This window comes from Podarcis muralis, chromosome 15 (genome assembly GCF_964188315.1).
Source record: "Podarcis muralis chromosome 15, rPodMur119.hap1.1, whole genome shotgun sequence".
In the NCBI taxonomy this organism is placed as follows: Eukaryota; Metazoa; Chordata; class Lepidosauria; order Squamata; family Lacertidae; genus Podarcis; species Podarcis muralis.
In genome coordinates this window covers 38138849-38160171 of record NC_135669.1, presented here as the reverse complement: position 1 = coordinate 38160171, position 21323 = coordinate 38138849, and the positions used below count along the sequence as shown (strand labels likewise).

Genomic DNA, 21323 nt, shown 5'->3' with positions numbered 1-21323 from the left:
GGTTGGAGGATTTGGGGTTTTAGTAAAAAAAGAAAAATGAGATCCTGCATTTCTTAAGTCTGCAGCAGGTTTCGTGATGAATTTGAATAGTGAATACAGCGGTACTTTGGGTTACAGACTCTGCTAACCCGGAAGTAGTACCTTGGTTCAAGAACTTTACCTCAGGGTGAGAACAGAAATTGTGCAGTGGCCGCACAGCGGCAGTGGGAGGCCCCATTAGCTAAAGTGGTACCTCAGGTTAAGATCGGTTTCAGGTTAAGAACGGACCTCCAGAACGAATTAAGTACGTAACCAGAGGTACCACTGGAGTGATAATAAGCACAAGGCATAACCTCATGGTCCAAGTATTTGTTCCTCTAGCCCAGTGCAGTCTGCTCTAACGGGCAGCTGCTCTCCAGAAATTCAGGCAGACATCTTTCCCATCACTAGTTGTCTGAGATCTTACTTGGCAATGCTAGGAATTGAACTAGATACCATCTGCAATGCAAAGCTTGTGGTCTGCAACTCTCTTTCTCTTTTCTGGGTTCCTTGGAAATTTCCCTGGAATCTTCTGCAACCCATAGCCCTTCCTTAGCACTTCAGTCAAAATGGGAAAAGTCCACTGAAGAGAACAACACTGTTGTTGTTGTTTGTTTGTTTGTTTGTTTGTTTGTTTGTTATATCACTTTTCATCACAAAAGAGTAACCCAAAGCAATTTACAAAAACTGTGGCAGTCTGAGTGGGCAGTCTGCATGAGACTCCCTGGGTCAGACCAATTATATGCAAATCTGTTCTCCTAATCTCAGTGGAACTTATTTTCAGTAAGTATTTGAGAACAGTGACCTAAAAAAAAATGTTTTAGCTGCAATTTTCAATCCTTACTGCCTATTTTCTATTATTTAGGATGACTTGCTCTTTAAAAAAAGTTCAATTCATCAACATTCAGTCTGCATAAATATACTTCCCAATAATCAACAATAAGAGAAACTGTTTTATTAATATTTTGAAACATTTCAAGACGCGTCACAAAATAAAATGGGTTCTGTAGTGAATTTTACTACTGCTGAGTAGCATTGAGCTTGCCTTCTGCTTTAACTTTATTTCTAGCCTGAAGGATACTGCAAGCCCTAACTGCTGTAGTCAATGCATTGGTAACCTCGATGCTGGATAACTGTAACACACACTGTGTAGGGGCAGCCCTTGGGCCTCGTTCAGAAGCTTCAGCTGGTGCAGAATGCTATGACTACATTGCTGATGGAGGCATCTGGCTGACAGCATGTTATGCCAAACCAGGTTCAATGTCTTTGTAGTGATTTACAAAGTTCTGAACAACTTAGGTCCAGGCTACTTTAGGGACCACCTGAACCCTTATATCCCAGCTCAGTCACTTCAGTCATCTGCTGGAATGTGATAGAACCATAGAATTGTAGAGTTGGAAGGGACCCCAAGGGTCATTCATGTAGGAATTTCAACTACAGCATCCATGACAGATGGCCCTCCAACCGCTGCTTAAACACCTCCAATGAAGGAGAGTCCACAACCTCCTGAGGGAGTCTGTTCCACTGTAAATCAGCTCTTTCTGTCAGAAAGATGTTCCTGATGTGTCACCAACTATGTTGGTGAGGTTCATTTGACAAGAAACAAAGCCTTTAGTGGCACCAGCCCAGTATTCTGGAATGCTCCGCCAAAAGAGATTCAGCAGGCTCCTTCAGTTTCAAACTTTAAATGCCTGCTGAAAACTTTCCTATTCCATCAGACTTATGTAGGCAGTTACGAATACATCTTTCCACAATCGTTAGCTGATCTTGATTTTAACTTTTTGTATGCTTTTTATTGTATTGTTTTACAAGCAATTGTTTTAAACAGCTCTGATATACTTTTATGAATAAAGTAGAATATACCTGCTGGGAACAAAAGGATCAGTATTCTTTTCCTTTCTCTTGGATAAGTTTGCCCCTTCAAGTGCTAGATGGACCAATACCCCACTTTCCAAGTAAGATTGGCTCCTACAATTAAAATCCATACAAAATCCACCCCCAGTTGATAACGTACAAAAATGTGGCTTTGGGCTGAGTAAGTACAGAGGACAGTTGTATTAAGTAACAGGTGAGGCGGACCAAACATTACTTGTTATTCCTGGCCTGTTAGCCAGTTGAGGATCAACATTCTGATCCCATTGGTGGCCGTGTGGGTAGCTTTCTTAATGGAACATGGATTAGGATTTTGATGTCTTTGGGAGGTGTATTGGAAGACGTTGGAATTTTGACATTCCCAGCACTTTCAGCAAATGATCATGAATTAGTCTGAAATATGAGATGAAAGCACACTACAGTACAGTCATACTTTGGATCTTGAACACCTTGGCTCCCGAACAAATCGGCTCCTGAAAGATTGAAACCCGGAAGTGAGTGTTCCGGTTTTTGAATGGTTTTCAGAAGCCGGATGTCCAGCGTGGCTTCCGTGGCTTCTGGTTGGCTGCAGGAGCTTCCTTCAGCCAATCGGAAGCCACACTTTGGTTTCCGAATGTTTTGGAAGTTGAACAGACTTCCGGAACGGATTCTGTTTGACTTCCAAGGTACGACTGTATATAGTATACAGCCCTCCTGGCCTTCCTCTCAGCTGCAGAGCACAAGGGAGTTAGTCAGAAGTACAGCCCTGACTGTAGCTGTTTCTGTAGGCTCTCCTGCATACATGTTCTGTGGTGGTTCATACTCTTAGCTTTCCCTCAAACCAGGAAGTTTGATACTGGTTGCTATTTAAAAGGCATACAGTAAACAAAAGCAAATGCCTAAACCAGTACTTAAACTGCACTCTTCCATTTATTAGCATGAGGATGGGGAACCTCTGGCCCATCTATAGGCAATTTTGACCAAGCCACACCTACTTGTCAATCACCTATTTTGGTATTAAAAGCCCTATCAGCTGATCAGCAAAGCTTCAAAGCACTGCACAGCACTTTGATATCCTGATTATTGGTAGATATCTGCATCACAGCACTGCAGTGTCATGTGCAATGTCAGATGATTGATAGATGAGCAGCCCCCCACATGTCAAATTCAGCCCAGGGGGGTGGGTTGGGGAGCTAAGGATCCAGTTTCCCACGCCAGCACTAGCTATAGCAAGTTTCCAATACTTCATATCAGTATAAAGAAGATTTTATGAACTGCCTTCACCTGCTTCCTAAAAATAGAAAATGACGAGTTTAGGTGGATCTCCTGGAGGAGGTAATTCTATAAAAGGTGTGCCACAAACTGCTGGCTGGCTGTACATGAGAACAAGATTCATTTGTTAAGACAGGTTTCTTGCTTACAGTGTTAAAAATTTGAAAGCACATTGACTGACTGATGACTTGAAAATGAAACAACTTTAGTCAGGCCTGTGATAAAACTTGGATGTCTTGCAGAGTTGCTTGTCCCTTCTGTTTGCTCAGTCTGTATAACTTGCATTCAATTCTTGTGTCAGGCTTCCTAACTCTTGCTAATGTGTGTGGGGCAGGAGGGGAGAGGAAATTAAAAACCTGAATTTTGGTGGTAGTAGTATAAATTAGCAAGGTAAGATATGTACAGATTTGCTTTCAGTGTTCTCTGTATGCAGCTTGAATCCTTTTGTTGCCTTGTGTGTGCACTGTCCTACACATTAAGTGCCATTTGAACATTAGGAGCTGGGGCCCCTCAAATCTGTTCCAGTGAAGGGCAGCTCTTGCCTTCCGAATTAAACCCTACCACATTAGGTAATGCGTGGAATTTACCATCTCAACAGGTTTCTGAGCAGTCTTCCCTTATCAAAGCTAAGTGGTGCGTTTGTAAGTTACAAATGAATATTTCTGTTTTTAGGCACACGAAGCATCACATCACCAACAGCAGGCAGCACAGAACAGTTTGCTGCCACTCCTGAGCTCTGCTGTTGAGCCCCCCGACCAGAAACCAATTTTACCATTACCAATAACACAGAAACCTCAGCCCCCACCGGAAACGCTAAAAGATACCATAGTCGGGATTAAAAAGGAGAAACCGAAAACCTCCTTTGTGTGCACATACTGCAGCAAGGCCTTCAGGGACAGCTACCATTTGAGGCGCCATGAATCCTGCCACACAGGGATAAAGTTAGTGTCACGGCCAAAGAAAGCTCCTGCAACGATGGTGCCCCTAATCTCGACCATCGCAGGTGACAACAACCGGTCAACGCTGGTTTCGACCATCGCAGGTATCCTCTCAACTGTCACTACGTCTTCCTCCGCCACCAACCCAAGCAGCAGTGCTGGTGCCACGGCCATGCCGGTGACGCAGACGGCGAAGAAGCCCAGTAAGCCTGTCAAAAAGAACCACGCCTGTGAGATGTGTGGCAAGGCCTTCCGTGACGTCTACCACCTCAACAGGCACAAGCTGTCCCACTCAGATGAGAAGCCTTTTGAGTGCCCAATTTGCAATCAGCGTTTCAAAAGGAAGGACCGCATGACCTATCACGTGAGGTCTCATGAGGGTGGCATCACCAAACCCTACACCTGTGGTGTTTGTGGAAAAGGCTTTTCGAGGTACCATGTAGAAAATCCCAGGCGAGCTCAAGTATTGGATTTTCATTCCGTGTTCGCGCGGGGGGTGGGGGTGGGAAGGGGCCGTAAGGAAAGTGAGTGTGGGAGGTGGGGTGGGGTGGGGGAGGGGACAGTGACCCTTCTCGGGTCTTTAGATCTGAATCTAAAGGAATACTAAAGGCAATTTTGCAAGTGATAGGACATGCTGCCTGTGAATTTAAAACAAAAAAATATGTTGGTCTGCATTGGACCTTGCATGAGCAGGCCGTGGATGGAGATCTTAAAACAACTCTTTTTATACAGACCAGGAAGATTAACAATCTAGCAGTATTCGGGAAGCAGAGATTCTGTTATATTTGGATGACCTCCAGTTCTAATAGCTAGTAGATCTTTCTCTTAAAAAGAGAATTATACCAATGGGGTATACCCCAATTATACCATTTGAGGGGGATTAATTTTTTTCTAGGCAGACCTGCAAATAATCACAGGCAAGCCATGTGACCTCTTTGAGGAATGCACTTAGAATGCTGCTTATAGGGAAGTATGGATTTGAAAGATTTGGGTGGTTGGTTAATTGTTTATTGTGGAGGATGTTGGGTTTTATAAATGACCTACACTGTGTTATGTGTAACAATGTGTTCTCTTTGTGTCTCTACTTTTTTCTTTCTTATACAGGCCTGATCACTTAAGTTGTCATGTTAAACACGTTCATTCCACAGAGAGGCCCTTCAAATGCCAAGTAAGGGGTTTGGTGATCTACAGTGCTAAATTTATTTGCTGTCTTCTAAACTGCTTCACACAAGAGTTTGGATTTGGATGTCATAGGGGCTCTTTGAATTGGAAATATTGGGGCGTGAGAACCAGATTGGGTCGCATTATGGATCCTTGGAATCTCACCTTTAGGCTGCATCAGTAGGGCTTCACCTTGCTTTAGAGCACTCTTTCAGCTTATCTCCATGAGGCGACTTTGGCTAAGTGCTGAAATGGCCCAGAAGACTTTTTACAGCATAGGTGAAAAAGCACAAGGGAGAGAGAAGCTCCCACTTATGGTAGCAGCTTCCTTGAACAGGGCTCTACAGATCTCGGGCTGACTTTGGTAGCCAGCCCAAAGTGGTTGGGTCATGTCTGTGCCATTATGCTAAGCTTGGCATGTCACAGAAGAGCACTGTAAGTTCAAGGTGAATCTCTTCCCCTTTCCCAGCTTCAGTGTGTAGCTATGTTTACTTGGCTGAATGTACATGCTCCAGATGTTCTTGATAGAAGCATGAATGTATTTTTATCTCTGTATTTGAGCAGGACTGTACACATGGATTACTTGAGTGTCTTGTTTTGCTGTCTTAAACATGTTAACTTCACTGTTTCCTCCAGTGGAATAGAAAATGTCCTCCATCCTGAGACCATATCTAGTTTTACTTCAGTAAGCACATTCTAAGGCATTTTCAGCAAATATTGCCAGTTCTAGCCCCAGTATTGAAAACAATTTCTTGTGACAAAAGTTAGCTAGGAACCAAAGACATACTTGCAAATATCTGTTTGCAAATAGGAATCTCCTCCAGCTGTAACTGCATAATTAAGCTTTTGTAAACTGAAGGAATAGTTGTGTTCTTTTTTCCCACTTGCAACTTGTCACTGTGCCATAAATGACAACTTGCATGCATATGTAGGCAGACTAGCAATTCTTTTTGTATTGGCTAATAACTTGTCAACTAGTTTACAAGGTTGAGCTTAAAGGCAAGCAAAATGGCTAAGTTGATTGAACAGTTGGCTGTTCTTCTATCTTGCTTCATCTGTGCAAGACTGAGCTTGTTCTCCGTGACTCAGCTATGGCCAGCTAGTGCTTTGAATTAAAAGGAATGACTCTTCATGCTTTGTGCTTAGTTTTTGTCTTGATTTTTATTTAACTAAATGTAACTGAACAGTGGAAAAATCATAAGCAGGAGTGCTGGCAGAAAACAATACAAGAGACCACCTGTGTGTGTATTCCTAGCATTTATAAGCCCCATGGCAGTTTGGTATGCGAGACTGTCTTGCTATCAAAACACAAAAGTCCCACTTTTGTCCTCTTTAAGTATTACTCAGCTCTATGACATGAGTGTGCTGCTCAGTGTTTGGATAATGGGTACATCAGTTAAGAGACGGTTGGAACCATAGTTGGTATCCAGTTCATAGAATCCCAGAATGTATTTAGATTGGTCTTTTATCAGCTGCATCTTCATACTGCCTTCAGACTAACCAGCTGCAAAAGCATACTTTGGTGGCTAAGCATGTTAGGCCTGGTAGACGTGCTAAAACTCCCAAACCACTTCATGGTTCACATAGTTGAGTGGCACTACACACACACAGAGATTCTTTCCAGAAAGAAGGAGAGGAAGGATTCTAGCCTATATTGCAAATAATTCGTGTGCAGGAGGATTCAGTCATGATACTCTCCCCTGCTGTCTTCCCACTCTGGGCAGTCTAAAGTTGTACAGTCCAGATACAGGTTTACAATTTTACTTGTGTTTTAACAAATTAAGTGTTGCATCCCGTTTACACATACTCTGATGGATATGACTACTGGGGTGGGGTGGGGAGCAGCCATACTGGTTGGGCTACAAATGAAAGGGGTCTTCCTTCACTGTGTATACTTACGGGGAGGAATACTGCTATGCTTTAATTGCACATCAGAAGGGTTTGAACTAAATCTCAAATTTCAGTTCCTCCTTTGTGGGGTGTAAGGACTGATGGTGTATTAATAATAAGAATATACCTAAAATTAGCATTCATTGGAGTAAGGGTACCTGCCCAAACCTTCTGTTTCCTTCCATGTAGACTTGCACGGCTGCCTTTGCCACCAAAGACAGGCTGCGGACACACATGGTGCGCCATGAAGGAAAGGTGTCATGTAACATCTGTGGTAAACTTCTGAGTGCGGCATATATTACCAGCCACTTAAAGACTCATGGGCAAAGCCAAAGTATCAACTGTAATACCTGTAAACAAGGCATCAATAAAAGTAAGTGGACACCCCCTTTTTTCAAAACAGTCTTTCAGCGTACTCTTTAGCATCAGCTATATGTAGTGTATGTGTGGCATGTTTAAAATAGAAAATACATGATGTAGCTCAGGCATAGGCAAACTCGGCCCTCCAGATGTTTTGGGACTACAACTCCCATCATCCCTAGCTGACAGGACCAGTGGTCAGGGATGATGGGAGTTGTAGTCCCAAAACATCTGGAGGGCCAAGTTTGCCTATGCCTGCTGTAGCTTATGTGAGAAATGACGGGGAATTGTAGTCAAACAGATGAGACTTGCAAGGAAATGAATTTCTGTATTACACTGGAGTTTGCACCAATTTTTCTTTCCTTACCTCAGTCGATCTCCAATGTTGCCAGGCCTTACCCAAAGCCCTTTGAAGTCGGTGGAAAGTATCCCATTGATTTTAGCAGGCCCTGAATTGTCGCTTCAAAGTTCTTGGCATGCTAGAGCTGATGACTAAACAAGTTTTTTTAAACAAAGCATTCATCCTGATGGAGTTTTTATGGCACTGAAGATAAATCTTGGTTGTTGCAGCTGAAATGCCCAGTCATGTTTAGCAGTGCAGATAATGAAGACATTTCCTCCTCTAAAACAGCTACATAAGAATGGGATTTTCAGTGGATCGTAAAGGAGTTAGGGGTCCGGCAGCTCACTTCAGTTCCTCCTTTGAAGGATTTCCATAACACAACAAACGTTTTCATTTTTGTTCCTTCAGTTCTCTCTGAAAAAGCTTGAAGGCATGTATTAGCTATCAGGAAAGCAAGATAAGAAATTGATAGGATCGAATTGTTCATCACATAATAGGTTTTGATGTCTTTGTCAGAATCTGCTAATCCAAACATAGGTTTATAAATAACAACTTGTGGTGAGTAAGGATGGACAGGAGTTGTTACGAATTTTAAGTCTCTTACAAGATTTGGCCTATACATGCAATAGAATGAGAAGGTAGAGATCTGAAGTGGTACAGTAGGCTGTGCCACCTCATTGAGTGGCATTTTTGAATGCTAGTTGAAAATAAATAACACTTCAGGCAGAAAACTGGCACAAGGAGCAGCCTGCAGTAGATCCATCTCCCTGATGTTCTTTGGTAGAGGGGGTTATTTGCAGAGAAAGTTTTATTTTCAGTACTAAAAGACCTCCCATCTTCCACCTGTTGTCTAAAAGTAGTAAGTCCAGTCTACCAGCTCAGAAATCTTTTGCCTCATTCTATTGCATGTGTACATGAGACACGACTAATAAGATGTGGGCTAGTAACTTTCATAGGTTCATGAGTATGTCTGCCTAAGAACTAATAAACCTACAAAATAAGTGATAACCTACCAAATTGAAGGAAAATAATTATGTGCGTTGTTGCCCAGTCTCCTCAGATACTAGAGGCAAGAGTCGGTCATGGATTAGCAGTCTGGAAGAAAGGTTTCTGTATTGCCCTTCCTCATAACTCCTGTTCTTCCCCAATAACTTCAAAAGGGTTGCTTCAGAATATATGTTTTTATTTGTGATACCATTGCAACCATCCAGTAAGGATCTATTCAGACTTAGCTAGTGGTCAGCTCCATGGCTTGGCAGGGGGACTTGAAGCAAGTTTTCCCATCTCCAAACTGTAGCCTGTACTCACCACATAGGCTCTGTTGCTTTCCCCTTGTACAGCAGCCTTCCTTTGCCTGTGTATCCCCCATTCTTTCACCTTCTCTGTTTGTCGCTTATCCCTTTCCACATTGTGCCTTTCCACATTGCGAGTGCAAAAGAAGTCTTTTGGTGGAGATAAATGGTGTCTTGTGTTAAATTATGCAAAGTCGCTTCACTCACATTCCTCTTAATTGCAGAATTTGGGTTTTTCAAGCAAGAAAATCTGCACCTCCCTGCTTGTGAGTAGCAATTGTCTAAAATTGATATTGTTAGTGGTATTAGGCTGGAAATGCATGATGCAGTAACTGATAACCTGCCTTTGTTAAGATACTAAGTTTTTTTATTGATATGGACTGCTTTGCATGTTAAACTATGACTTAACACAAACGAGCAACCACTGTACAAATCAGAGCTGCGCCCCTCTTCTTTGCTGTGCCGGAAGGACACAAACCCAGTGTTGCCTTAAGTCCTATGTGCACCCAGGGCCCTTGATTGGTTCCTCTCCAAACAAGTCACAAGAATAAGCCAAAGAAGATATTCCTCATTCTTAGTCGTTTGGAAAGAAACAAGCCACAGTCGCTGATGTGCATGTAACACTAAATAGTGTTTGTTTTCTTCTGGCTTTGCAAAAGAGAGGAGGTGGGACAGGTGCACTTTGAGCAGCATGCACTAGCACACCTGTTTATTCCTAGTAAGCCATAGTTGATTAACTCTTGCTTGCCATTATGCATGACCCAGGCTACTGAGAGTTGTTGTATCGAATAAGGCCTACTCAGAGAGGACCCATTGAAACCGGTGCTCCTAAATTGGCCATGTCCATTAACATCATTGGGTCTACTCTTGAGTAGGACTAGCTTTGGATACCACCCTGAGCCCTTGTAAAAGCCATGGTGGCATAGGTTTCCAGTTTCCCCCATAAATGATTCCAGCCAATCTGTCCTGCAGTGTAGTCTGTCAATGCAGCTAGGCCACCTTCCATCCATCTGCTTTATCCACAACTGTGCTCACTGTATAAGGAAACGCTGCACACACTTGGCCACTGTGCACACACTTTAGTCTGACTTAGAAGTGGTCGTTTTGACACAACTACATTATGGAACTCCCTGTTGGCAGAGACGGTATACCTGCAGTTGCTACATGTTCGGAAAGCAGCTGGGTCTCTTCCAGTGGGAAGGTCTGTTAAGACTCATTTGTTCTTGCTCTTAATCACAAGGACTTAAGGAGGGTAACATCCACTCTGTATAAGGTAGACAGGTCAGTGTCCCTTAAAGAACTCCTGATCTAAGATGAACAAATTGGACCCATGAAATGAGAGGCAGTGGGAGGCTATGTTTGTCCCAGTCATTTCAGCAGCACACTTAAAGGTGAGGGTTTGGTCTCCTAGTTCTTCTCCAATCCATTAAATAGCTGGGTTTGAAGCTTTATACAGCTGTCCTAGCAGAGGTGATGTTGGAAGTGTTAAATTATTTGCACACAACTGCTTCTGTTCAAAATCATGAAGGGATAGTTTTATGGAAAAGCTAATGCAAATCTTCCAAAACCCAAATCCACTTTCCTCAAGAGTTGCCAGACTTCAACAAAAATTTTTGATGAAAACTCTAACATGCATCTGTATATATGTGTCTCTCTTATAAAAAATTTGGCTGGAATAGCATGCATGAACGAAGAGAGTAACAACCAGAAGCAGCAGCAACAGCAGCAGCAGCAACAGCAACAGCAGCAGCCACAACAGCATGTCACAAATTGGCCTGGAAAACAGGTAGAGACCCTGAGATTATGGGAAGAAGCTGTTAAAGCAAGGAAGAAAGGTAAAAATCTATGCCCTTAGAATGTTGTTAAGTGATGCTATTGGTGATAGATCAAATTCACAATAACACTTGTGTCATGGCAGCAGCCACTAGATAATCTGGCATTCCCTCCTGCCATTGCCAATCAGACTCACAATAGGTCCTTACCGCTTAATCACCTCAAGCAATTGCCCAATTATGAGAGCCAGGCTGGGAGGCATTAGTCCTATTATGTGTTAGCAAGTCACCTGTCAGCGTGGTCTGCTGCTTAAATAAAAAATGTGAGCTCTTGCTCCAGTGTTAAGAATCGGGGACATATAGAAAACTTTGATTTAAAACCTTTTATGGCAATTTCTTTTGTAAAGCTATGAACTCTAGTGATAGAATTAAGACCAATCAGAGGCATGCTAAAAAAAGAAAAGAAAAAAGAAGTTACAAGTCCTTCATCGGAGAACTAGTTTCTGGGTTCCCCATGGAGAATTCTCAGCAGCTTTGGAAAGCCAGAGAAGTTAAACTGGTATAAAGCCACAGTGTAGATATTCTCAATTTTGATGTCAGGTTGCTCTAAGTTGGCTAGGAAGGCATCTGGCCTAGGTTTCTTGACCTTGTTACCAACCTCATCCCACTTGCTTTTTATTCCCATCTTGTCTTTCTCTTGACATTTTAACAACTTTCTGTTGCTTTCTTGTGTGATTAGTTGCAAAACAACAAAAAGTGGTATGTTCTCTTCTTGCCAGGGTGACTCCAAGACCTTCTGTAGGCTGAGCTGGTCACTCGGTTGCCTTTTTTGTAGCTCATTTTTGTCTTAACTTTATAACGCACACAAGTAAGCCAAGGAAGTGTTGGCTGACCATTGGAGGATAATGACATAACTCATCTAATGGAGTCTAAGTTACTAATTCTTCTCCACACTTGAGCTTCTAATGGCGGTCCTTTTGTTTCAGATACGTTTTTTTCTTAAAATAGTATGAAAAGTACACTTGTCTTTCTATTCTATGTCTTGCGGTGGCTTCCATACAAGGAAGTAGCAGTGACCTAATGCAGTGAAAATCAGTGCCAGATTTAAAAAATCTTTGTTTAAATGCAGGTCATAGTGGCCTAGTTTGCACATATGTTAAGTCATGGCTTGTTAAACCATGATTTGTTGGCTTGTCTGATCCCCTGTCCAGCAGCTTAACTGTGGTTTGTTAATTGCCAAGAAACCACATTCTGAAGCCATAGTTCGCTGGCTAAGTTTTGTTTTGACAATGTTTTGACATTGCGTGCAAATCCAGTAAAAGGTAAAGGTAAAGGTACCCCTGCCCGTACGGGCCAGTCTTGCCAGACTCTAGGGTTGTGCGCTCATCTCACTCTATAGGCCGGGAGCCAGTGCTGTCCGCAGACACTTCCGGGTCACGTGGCCAGCGTGACATCGCTGCTCTGGCAAGCCAGCGCAGCACACGGAACACCGTTTACCTTCCCGCTAGTAAGCGGTCCCTATTTATCTACTTGCACCCAAAGGTGCTTTCGAACTGCTAGGTTGGCAGGCGCTGGGACCGAGCGACAGGAGCGCACCCCGCCGCAGGGATTCGAACCGCCGACCTTTCGATCGGCAAGTCCTAGGTGCTGAGGCTTTAACCCACAGCGCCACCTGCGTCCCCTGTGCAAATCCAGTACCTTTCCTTAACCGTGGTTTGTTCAGCCACTGCAACCTAGATGCTTGCCAAGCTACAAAGACAGAAGGCAAGTGTAGCTAGGGGGGGGAAATCAAACTCTTGAGAAGGAAGCCATATTTTGTTAGATTGCCTGTGGAACAACTCTTGGTTTGTTAGCCAAACAGGGGTTTTGGGTTATGGGTGAACTAGGCCAGTATAATATATACGTGGTTTTTTTGCATGAATAGAAGCTACAGAATAACTCTTGGTTACAGGTCCACTTTGATATTTCTCCTTCCTTCCACACTAACTTTTTCAACTGTTGTTGATTAGTGTACTTCCTTAAAGAACATTACTGTAGTAGAAGTCTTGCAGATAATGATCATATGGCAATGTCCAGTTTTTATTAGGATTAATGAGTATATTGTTATCCTTATTATTTGGATTTTTGTGTTGTACACCAAAGAAATCTGGCAATTATAACAAACCATCCAGGTGTTCCTCTTGCATTATTCTGCTTTCAGAGTTGAGATTTTCAGGGCAAAGAATGATACAGTAGATTCCATAATTATAATTTCTGGGCCACTAGAACACACTCTGACACACACTAGTCTTACCAAGCTTTCTTCTAATTTCCCTTTGAAAAAACTAAGACTTCTTGGGATGCTGAATCCTGAACACTAAATCCCACTCTTTCTAGTGAAAGATGTAGCAATATTTAATCTTATAATCCTGTTCCTCCAATGGCAGCATGCACAGCTTCATGCTAATTTGGCTTCACAGATAAATTGAGAATGTAACTGGTTCAAGGTTATTACTCAATTTTATGATTGACTAGGGATTTGAACCTGGGTTCCCCAATGCAAATCCAGGTTGCTTATGTATATGATCCTGACATGCTCTTAATGCTTAATGCATAGAGTCTTCCTTAGGACCCAGAGTTTCCCTTCCTTCCCAAATAAAGGTGTGTTGAAGTGAACTCCGGTTCCTCAATAACTGACGTCATATTTTAGCCCCACCAAACACCTGCATTTCTTTCTTGTGTTGCCATTTGCTCCTTCATCTTCCTCTGGTGCTTATGGTGGCTGCTGGCACCTTAATTTGCATTGCCCTATTTTTTATGAACTGTGCATGCACACAGTACCAGGGAACTTGGGGATGGAGAGACTGTTCTTAGAGTTGTAGCTGTGTGGGGACCTGTGGGATGCTGAACTCTCCATAGGGTGTAAAGACTGAACTGGGAGAGAAGCCCCCACAACCTAGGAACAGGGATGCTTTGACAGCTTGGTGGAAGCTGAGCCTGCAATGGCATGAATGGCCAACTTTCTTGGGCAAAAAGCAGAAGGCATTGGCCATTTCTTAAGGCAGTTTTAACCACTGATTGTTGGAAGACAGAGTTTTCACACATGATGTAGACCGAGCATTTTTATACCTCAGAATGCAAGAAAAGGGAATGTCAAGAAAAGAAACCATTCAAATAATTTTTGCCTGGTAACTAAAGGGCCGTGGAGGTAGCCTGAGAAAGGATGGCCAGAGTGCGAGTGGAAAGTTCTTTAGCCTTAATTGATTCTGAATCACTTGCACAAAAGGAATAAAAGTTGCATTCCATTGAGAAGTGGAACCCATTGGCTCTGCTGCAGAAACACCAGCCACAGCACAAAGCAGCCCAGTGCACAAACAGAAAGATCTGACTTCAGGATGCACCCTGCCTTGGCTTCTTGGGACACAAGTCAGGATGTGCTTGTCCCAGGGGTACCAGGAAGCCTGGGTGCCCTGCTTGTGTTTGCTTCTTTTTCTCTTGCACAGTTAAAGTCTGGGTGCTCCTTAACTCATTTTCTCTTGTGATGACAAGTCACATTGGTGCACACTGAATTATTGGCACCTAGGTTCCAACAGTTATAAATGCAGGGCAGTGTTGTGCATGCACAGTATCCTAAGGAATGTGATGGTCAGGACTGGAGTGCTGGCAGCTTCTGTATGCAATAGGTGGCAGATCAGGGCACGATGAGAGGCTGTAGGCCAGTTGAAAAACCCCATGCTTCACAGGTGGCAGATGTCAGATTCAACCTGTGGCATCTTAAGTTTAAAAAATCTCAAATTTGCTGAGCTTGAAAAGTCCCCTGGTTCTCTGAAGACTTTGTATGCGGCTGCTAGTAAGAGTAGATAGTACTGGGATAGATTTTTGCCTCACAGTTTGAGAGCCTATGTTGCCTGGGAACACTTGGCTTTGGTTAGAAATTTTAAAGTTAAGACATGACAGTTTCATGCTCGTGTGTAAATGCAGCCACCTCGGTTATACTAGAGAGTAGGGGGAAACTAGAGAAATGTCATTGAATGGCTTAATTGCATCACCTTTCCTCCACCTCCAATTTTGATTGCAGAAAGTCAACAGACACTGAGGCCAACTTCAGTCAAGCAAGGTAGGGTCAGATATATTTATATAGCTTGTATGGTAAGACCAGACCCTTGGGTCTCTTAGAATCTGATTCCCCAGATACAGTTCCTCCACGTTTGTGGGTCACAAGGTGGCAGTTTCCAGACTCTGACAATAACACTAGCTGCCTGTCACTAAGAACTAAACACCCTGGGGAATTGTATAGGGGCTAGAGCCCTGTCTACCCAACCACCTTTTGCCCCTGCCAGTCTTTTCTTAATCTCACCCTCCCTATTTGTGCAGTGTGAGGCCCACCTTTTGAAGGGTGTGGTACAGTCTGTCTGTTGTGCAGCAGAGCAATAGCATGGCACAACCAAGGCTTCACACAAGTTGCAACCTGAAAGAGATTCTGGCTATATGGATTTGATGCACTAGCAAGTATGTGAACAACTTTATGCCTTGACCTTGTGCCTGGAGCTTGCCTAAGTTGAGGTTTCCAAGAGGAGCTAGCTGTTTGTTTTCATGCCATAACTAGAGGAGTTAGTCGCACATCCTTTTCTTTCCCCCCTAGATGTGAGCATAAGTATTCTATGGCTAGCCAGCAGGTGGTGCTGATATACTAGAGGTATTTACCTCTACCATGTACGCTTCCTGCTTATTCTCCCCACACGGTTAGCCCCAAGGGTCCTTCTGGTGTACATTATAAGCCCAACTCTTTCTCAAAATTCTAAAGGAAACACTGGTGTGTAACTTTTAGCCAACCTGAAAAGCTATGTGACCAGTGGGGTTTGATGCACACACCTTACTGACTGGGGTGTTGTAGTAATTTAGTAAGAAGTTACACTTACTAAATTATTCCGCCAACTGTGGTTTAAATTGATCTTAAGCAGGTAAATAGTGAAACCAGCTTTATGTATTGGTCCCTAATAATGACTTTTTAAAACCTTCACAGAATGTCAGTACAACTTTGAGAAGGCTATAGAGTACGTACCATTCGGTATGTACACTCTCCTCTACTTATAATGTTCCTCATGAGAGGATTTTCTGCTAATACTGTGCTGTTTTTATGAACAAATCCCCCTTTTATATTTTAAAAAACAACTTTCGAAGGAAATGTATTTAATTCAGATGAATTGCATGATTGAAGTTAACCTAGGCTGTAGAATTAATTGTATTTAATGATCTTATTCCCAAATTGATGCTGTTTGAGGATACTTAACTGTTGCAGAGAGAGAACAGAGAATTTGTTGACTGCCATTAGTTTTCTAAAAAAATAATCCAGTGGTTTTGCCAGATTACCAGGAAACCTGAGAATAGCTGCAGGTTGATGGTTAATTTGTTGGCCTGCAAGCACTCCGTAGCCATTGGCTGAGCTGCTGTGAGGGGATCAAGACATTCTCTCTGCTCAGGAGTGAACTGTCAGCAATGAGGGACAGGAGCTGGAAGGGACCATGTGTTGCAGTGGGAAGGGATACTTAGAGATGGAGGGCTGGCTTTGCAAGAGTACAGGTATGAACCCACAAAAAAATGCAGTAAGGTTTATGTAATGGACTAGCCGTCCATTATTTAATGGACCCTTCTAAGGACTGCCATGCCAGGGGTTCAAAGTCTTCTCTGGGGTGTCTTTTAATTTTAATGTTTAGGAAAAAAACAACCTTTGGTCTCTTTTTATATCTCTTTCTTGTTTTTTAGAAGCTGCTAACCTGTGCCAAACGTCCACTGCTGCCACTACGCCTGTGACTCTTTCTACTCCCTTCAATATAACTTCCTCAGTGGCATCTGGGACCATCACCAACCCAGTCACAGTGGCTGCTGCAATGAACATGAGAAGCCCAGTCAATGTATCAAGCGCAGTTAACATCTCCAGCCCGATGAGCCTAGGCCACCCTGTCACCATTACCAGTCCGTTGTCTATGACCTCTCCGTTAACACTCACCACACCTGTTAATTTACCAACTTCAGTAACTGCTCCGGTGAACATAGCACATCCGGTCACTATAACCTCACCCATGAACCTCCCGACGCCAATGACATTAGCTGGTCCATTAAATATAGCAATGAGGCCAGTGGAGAGCATGCCTTTCCTTCCCCAGGCATTGCCAACCTCTCCCCCATGGTAAAAACAAGCAAGCAAAAACTCACAGCAGTATTAAAAAGAGGAATGAAAAGCAAGTCCTTACCAGCAATTATATTTTTGTTTCGTTTGTTTTTGTTTCGTTTTAGTTAACGAAGTTTAATGAAACCAGGCTAATTCAGCTGGGGCAAAAATAATAATAATCATGCACCGTTTTTAAAAATGGAAAACTGTTATAGTGTCTCTGTTTAGTTAGCTGGCTGTTTATCTATATTACTGGACCACATTTGTTTCCTTCAAGCTGGCAGTGATGTTGGAAGAGGAACAGATCGGAGTTGAATCCAGTCATTTTTTTAAAAAAAATAAATAAATCAGCATTGCTGATAGCCCTGGAAATTGCGAATGAAGAAACAGTTTTAATCTAATGAAGAAACGGTTTTAACCTGAACACTAGAAGGCTTAAGAAAGGCCCTCCATATTATCATAGGATGGAGATGGATCACTTGCCAGCTCTGTGTCCCTCTGATTCAGAACGTAGTGTTTGTAGTGTTGTTTTTTTAAGTAAATGCATTACATGGTCCTTTTTTTATTTTGTTTAAGAAAATGCATTTTGAGTAATTATGCATTTTACCTTTTGGGAATATGATAATTTCAGGCCGAATTCCCTATGGGAAAAGTGATACCAGCTCTGATATGCAAAGCATATGGTAACTTATCATTCTACCTGCAACATATACCTAACTAGGGATTGTGACCTGATATTTGGAGATGTAAATACTACGAGACATATTACCCTAAGGGAATATAACATCATATTCAACATTAAAAAGGAGGAAAAAAACTGTTCAATGTTTGGCAAGGAACAGCTGTGGCTGGTGGAAGAGGATTTGAAACCTACACAAGCATGGTCTCTGCTCAAAACCCAGTTGGGACTCTTTCGGAAGAGCAAATAATGGGCTTTGGAACACAGAAAAACAATGCTTTAAGCTAGAAGACTGTGGAGATGCTGGGGTATGATGTATGTATGCCCCCCATTCTCCCAATCAGAACCTGCTGACTGTGTTGACAAAGGAGAGCAGGTGTTGTTCACTAGAAGTTTTTTGTCTTATATTATAAAATGATATACAGTTTTTATTCTAACCACTAACTAGTTAGGATGCCCCTTCAGGACAAGCCAAGTGTGCATCTTATTGTTTTGTGTTCTTTTCTTTTTTTAAAGCCCCTTTCTTCCCTTCTCCTTAATCAAGTGTTGTGCAGATCTCTTCAACTTTGTAAATATTTGCAGGAGAAACCCCCCCCCCCAATCATTTTTACTTTTAGTTAATTGTGTTAACCCATAGTTATCAATTTGTGGGGGGTTTCCCAGTAACTATCTGACCTATCCAGTGAAGGAGAAATGCCCCTTTCCCCCACCCGATGGTCTCATTTTTTTTTTAAAAAAAAATACAGCTACACGTTTCTTTCAACTTTTTTTTATCTGTACTTAAAAAGTAGGATGGAAAATCTAGGGAAGAGGTTACTTTTTTAGGCTATCATGTCACAAACATTTTTAATCTTCATTAAGACCTGTCCTATAAACAAGATGTTGTGAGAAATAATTGGAGGAGCAGCCAGGTGGCTATTGATTGGAACCAGGGGCCTCACAACAAAGTGGCTTTCAATACTTTGATTTTAATGGGATGCAGGCAAGCCTGTGAGGGTCAAGCCCACTGGTGTGGGTTTTTTTTGTGTTAATACCCATTGTGTCGGTGTAAAAGCAACATATTCCGTACTTTTGAGGCATACGTCTGGGGTCAAGAGACGGATGCCCAGATTATGTGAAAACAATTCTAGGGGCTTGGACTACATAGTAAAAAAAAAGGGGGGGGGAATAATAGAACTTAGTGTAAAATAATTTTATAAATGATCTTTTGTACCTTAGGACATCAAATTGTACAACTTTTGTATATATAAAAGCTTAGGAACTTCCTGTGTAGCAGAAAGAGAACACATTCCTACACTTTTAATGTATATGTTTGTTATAATGTCATGTAAACATATGCCCCATGTTTGTGCCTTTTAATTAGTTTGTCTCAATAAACAGAAATGTAGAGACGTCGTAGTTATGTGTGCATTGCCGTACAGTATTTGTATTTATGCACTGTTCCTTTTTCTATTTTTGTCAAGATCAGTGCATGAGGCAGCTTGCAAACCTTGCGATCACTTGCAAAAGTGCATTGTTCCAGGGATGCATATGTGCTCATTTGAAGATTTTGATCTGTATGTCCTGCCTGTTCTATACAGAAGAGGTAACCATTGATTGGGGCGAAACCATCAAAAAATCCTCTTCCATTAGTGGGAATGCCTCCCTGCCCTGGAAGAACTGTTTCCTGTTTTACAGAAGAATGAAAGACTCTACACAAGCTCTTTTCATGAACTCCCCCACCCAGCCACAAGTTTCCTTGCATCAACGTATGTTATTACTGTACTCCTGATGTATAGTGGCTCTGTGCAGAGGAGATAAGTCATTCTCTGTTAGCTCTTGCACGATAATTCATGGAACGTTACCAATCCATTTTATCCTCCTTCACTCACAGTTCTTTGCACCCAATCCATTGTCTGGATATGTGATTTGGTAAAGTGGTGAATCAAACCACAGCTGCTTGCAGCTTGCTTAAACGTAACACCCCATACATACATAGATGTAGAAAGGGGGAGGGCTCCAGAGTTGGCGATCACCCAGTAAGAACACTTGTGTAGGTGTTGCTGGTCAATGGTCCTGTCAAGAGCCTTTCCTACACATTGTAGGTAATGAATATATATAGAAGCTTGTATATAAGGACCACCCAGGTTGATGTGTTGGTTTTAATGGATGAATTACGTATAGAATTCTGCAGCACTGTGCTCCTACAAACTTAATGCATCCCAAATAGTTTGTGTGTATGTAACTCTTAAAAGAGTTCACTGCCTGTGTTTTGCAAGCTCAAAGTAGCCACCTGGAAAGCAGGCAGCATCCTCAGCAGGTAAGTTTTATTGCCTCTGTTTCAGGTGTTTTTGTATCGTAAACCACCCTGTGATCCACATATGAAGGGTGGTGTAGAAATTAAATAAATAATAATAGTAAGGTGGGCCACCCAGGAACAGTTCCTGTTTCCTGTTGCTCCAAACAGCAGCACTACAACAGATAGATGGAAATTGCAGGTTGGGTGAGGCAAGGTTTTTTTAAAAATATTATTATTCCTTCTGTCCAGCTGGCTGTCAGGAGAGGGTCAGAGCTCTTTCCAGAAGTCTGAACTGATCTCTTGCAGAGGGCTTCCTTCCCATTCTATTGCTTCCTCTGTTTGGCTCCCCCCACCTACATTAAATCGAGCTGGCACACATCCACACCACCCATTTAAAGCACTCTCATGTCACTTTAAACAGTCGTAGGTTCCCCCCAAAGTACCCTGGCATGTGGTGCGGAGAGTTGCTAGGAAACCCCTATTACCCTTGAGAGTTACAATTTCCAGAGTTTCCTGAGAAGACAAATGGATAAAACATTCTGGGAATTGTATCTATGAAGGAAGTCAGGGTTTCACAGCTACTGTACTATCGGCACCCTTAACAAACCAGTTCTTTTGGAGAAGCTGTGACTTAATGGTACAAGTGTCCTTTAAATACAGTGGCACTTCAGTTTACGGACTTAATCCATTCCGGAAGTCCATCCTTAAACCAAAACCGTTCTTAAACCGAGGAGCGCTTTCCCTAATGAGGCCTCCCGCTGTCGGTGCCCTTCCACTGTTTGGATTCCGTTCTTAGACCAAGGTAAAGTTCTCAAACCAAGACAATATTTCCGGTTTTGCGGAGTTTGTAAACTAAATTGTTCTTAAAACCAGACTTCTTAAACCGAGGTGCCACTGTATGCATGATATGGATGTGACTCTGACTGCCAACCTCATTCACCAGAGGAGCATTTTGAAATGTTTGTGGTCTTGTAGTTGTGACTTCCTTGGGTTACTGTTGTTTGGGGGAAATGTAGGGGTGGAGGAAAACTCTCTGATAAGCTGGACCCAGGCCATTTTGGGGGTTGTAGGTAATTACAGCCACCTTAAATTTAATCTGGGAGGCTAATTTTTTTATTTTAAGTCTATGCAAAGACCTGATGCCTGTAGGCTTAATTAAAATACTGGTTGGTTGATAAACTTAAGTTTATTTTTTAAGCATTATTTACTGAAATGTCTGAAAGCTCAAGAAAATAATAAATATTTGTGTCAAGACTGGATGCAGTCAGCTGTCAAAGAGATGTATAACTTAGTGCCAGCAGGATTGGAGTAAAAAATGGGG

General features: G+C 42.3%; 1 protein-coding gene across 5 annotated transcripts in view; it reads left to right on the top strand.

Annotated features, from left to right (window-relative positions):
• VEZF1 (vascular endothelial zinc finger 1) overlaps positions 1-19115 on the top strand; it is a 28107-nt gene extending 8992 nt beyond the window's left edge. Inside the window, exons 2-9 of one of the 5 annotated variants that reach the window (XM_028708606.2) lie at positions 3814-4511; positions 5184-5247; positions 7320-7503; positions 9350-9391; positions 10805-10960; positions 14955-14993; positions 15900-15944; positions 16640-19115. In XM_028708606.2, the coding sequence (XP_028564439.1) occupies positions 3814-4511; positions 5184-5247; positions 7320-7503; positions 9350-9391; positions 10805-10960; positions 14955-14993; positions 15900-15944; positions 16640-17067 (1656 nt within the window). In that variant the 3' untranslated portion in view covers positions 17068-19115. Of the gene's footprint in view, positions 1-3813; positions 4533-5183; positions 5248-7319; positions 7504-9349; positions 9392-10804; positions 10961-14954; positions 14994-15899; positions 15945-16639 lie in introns of all 5 variants that reach the window. The other 4 variants (XM_028708605.2, XM_028708607.2, XM_077919276.1 and 1 more) reach the window with 4 other exon arrangements.
• The last annotated feature ends 2208 nt before the right edge of the window (positions 19116-21323 follow it).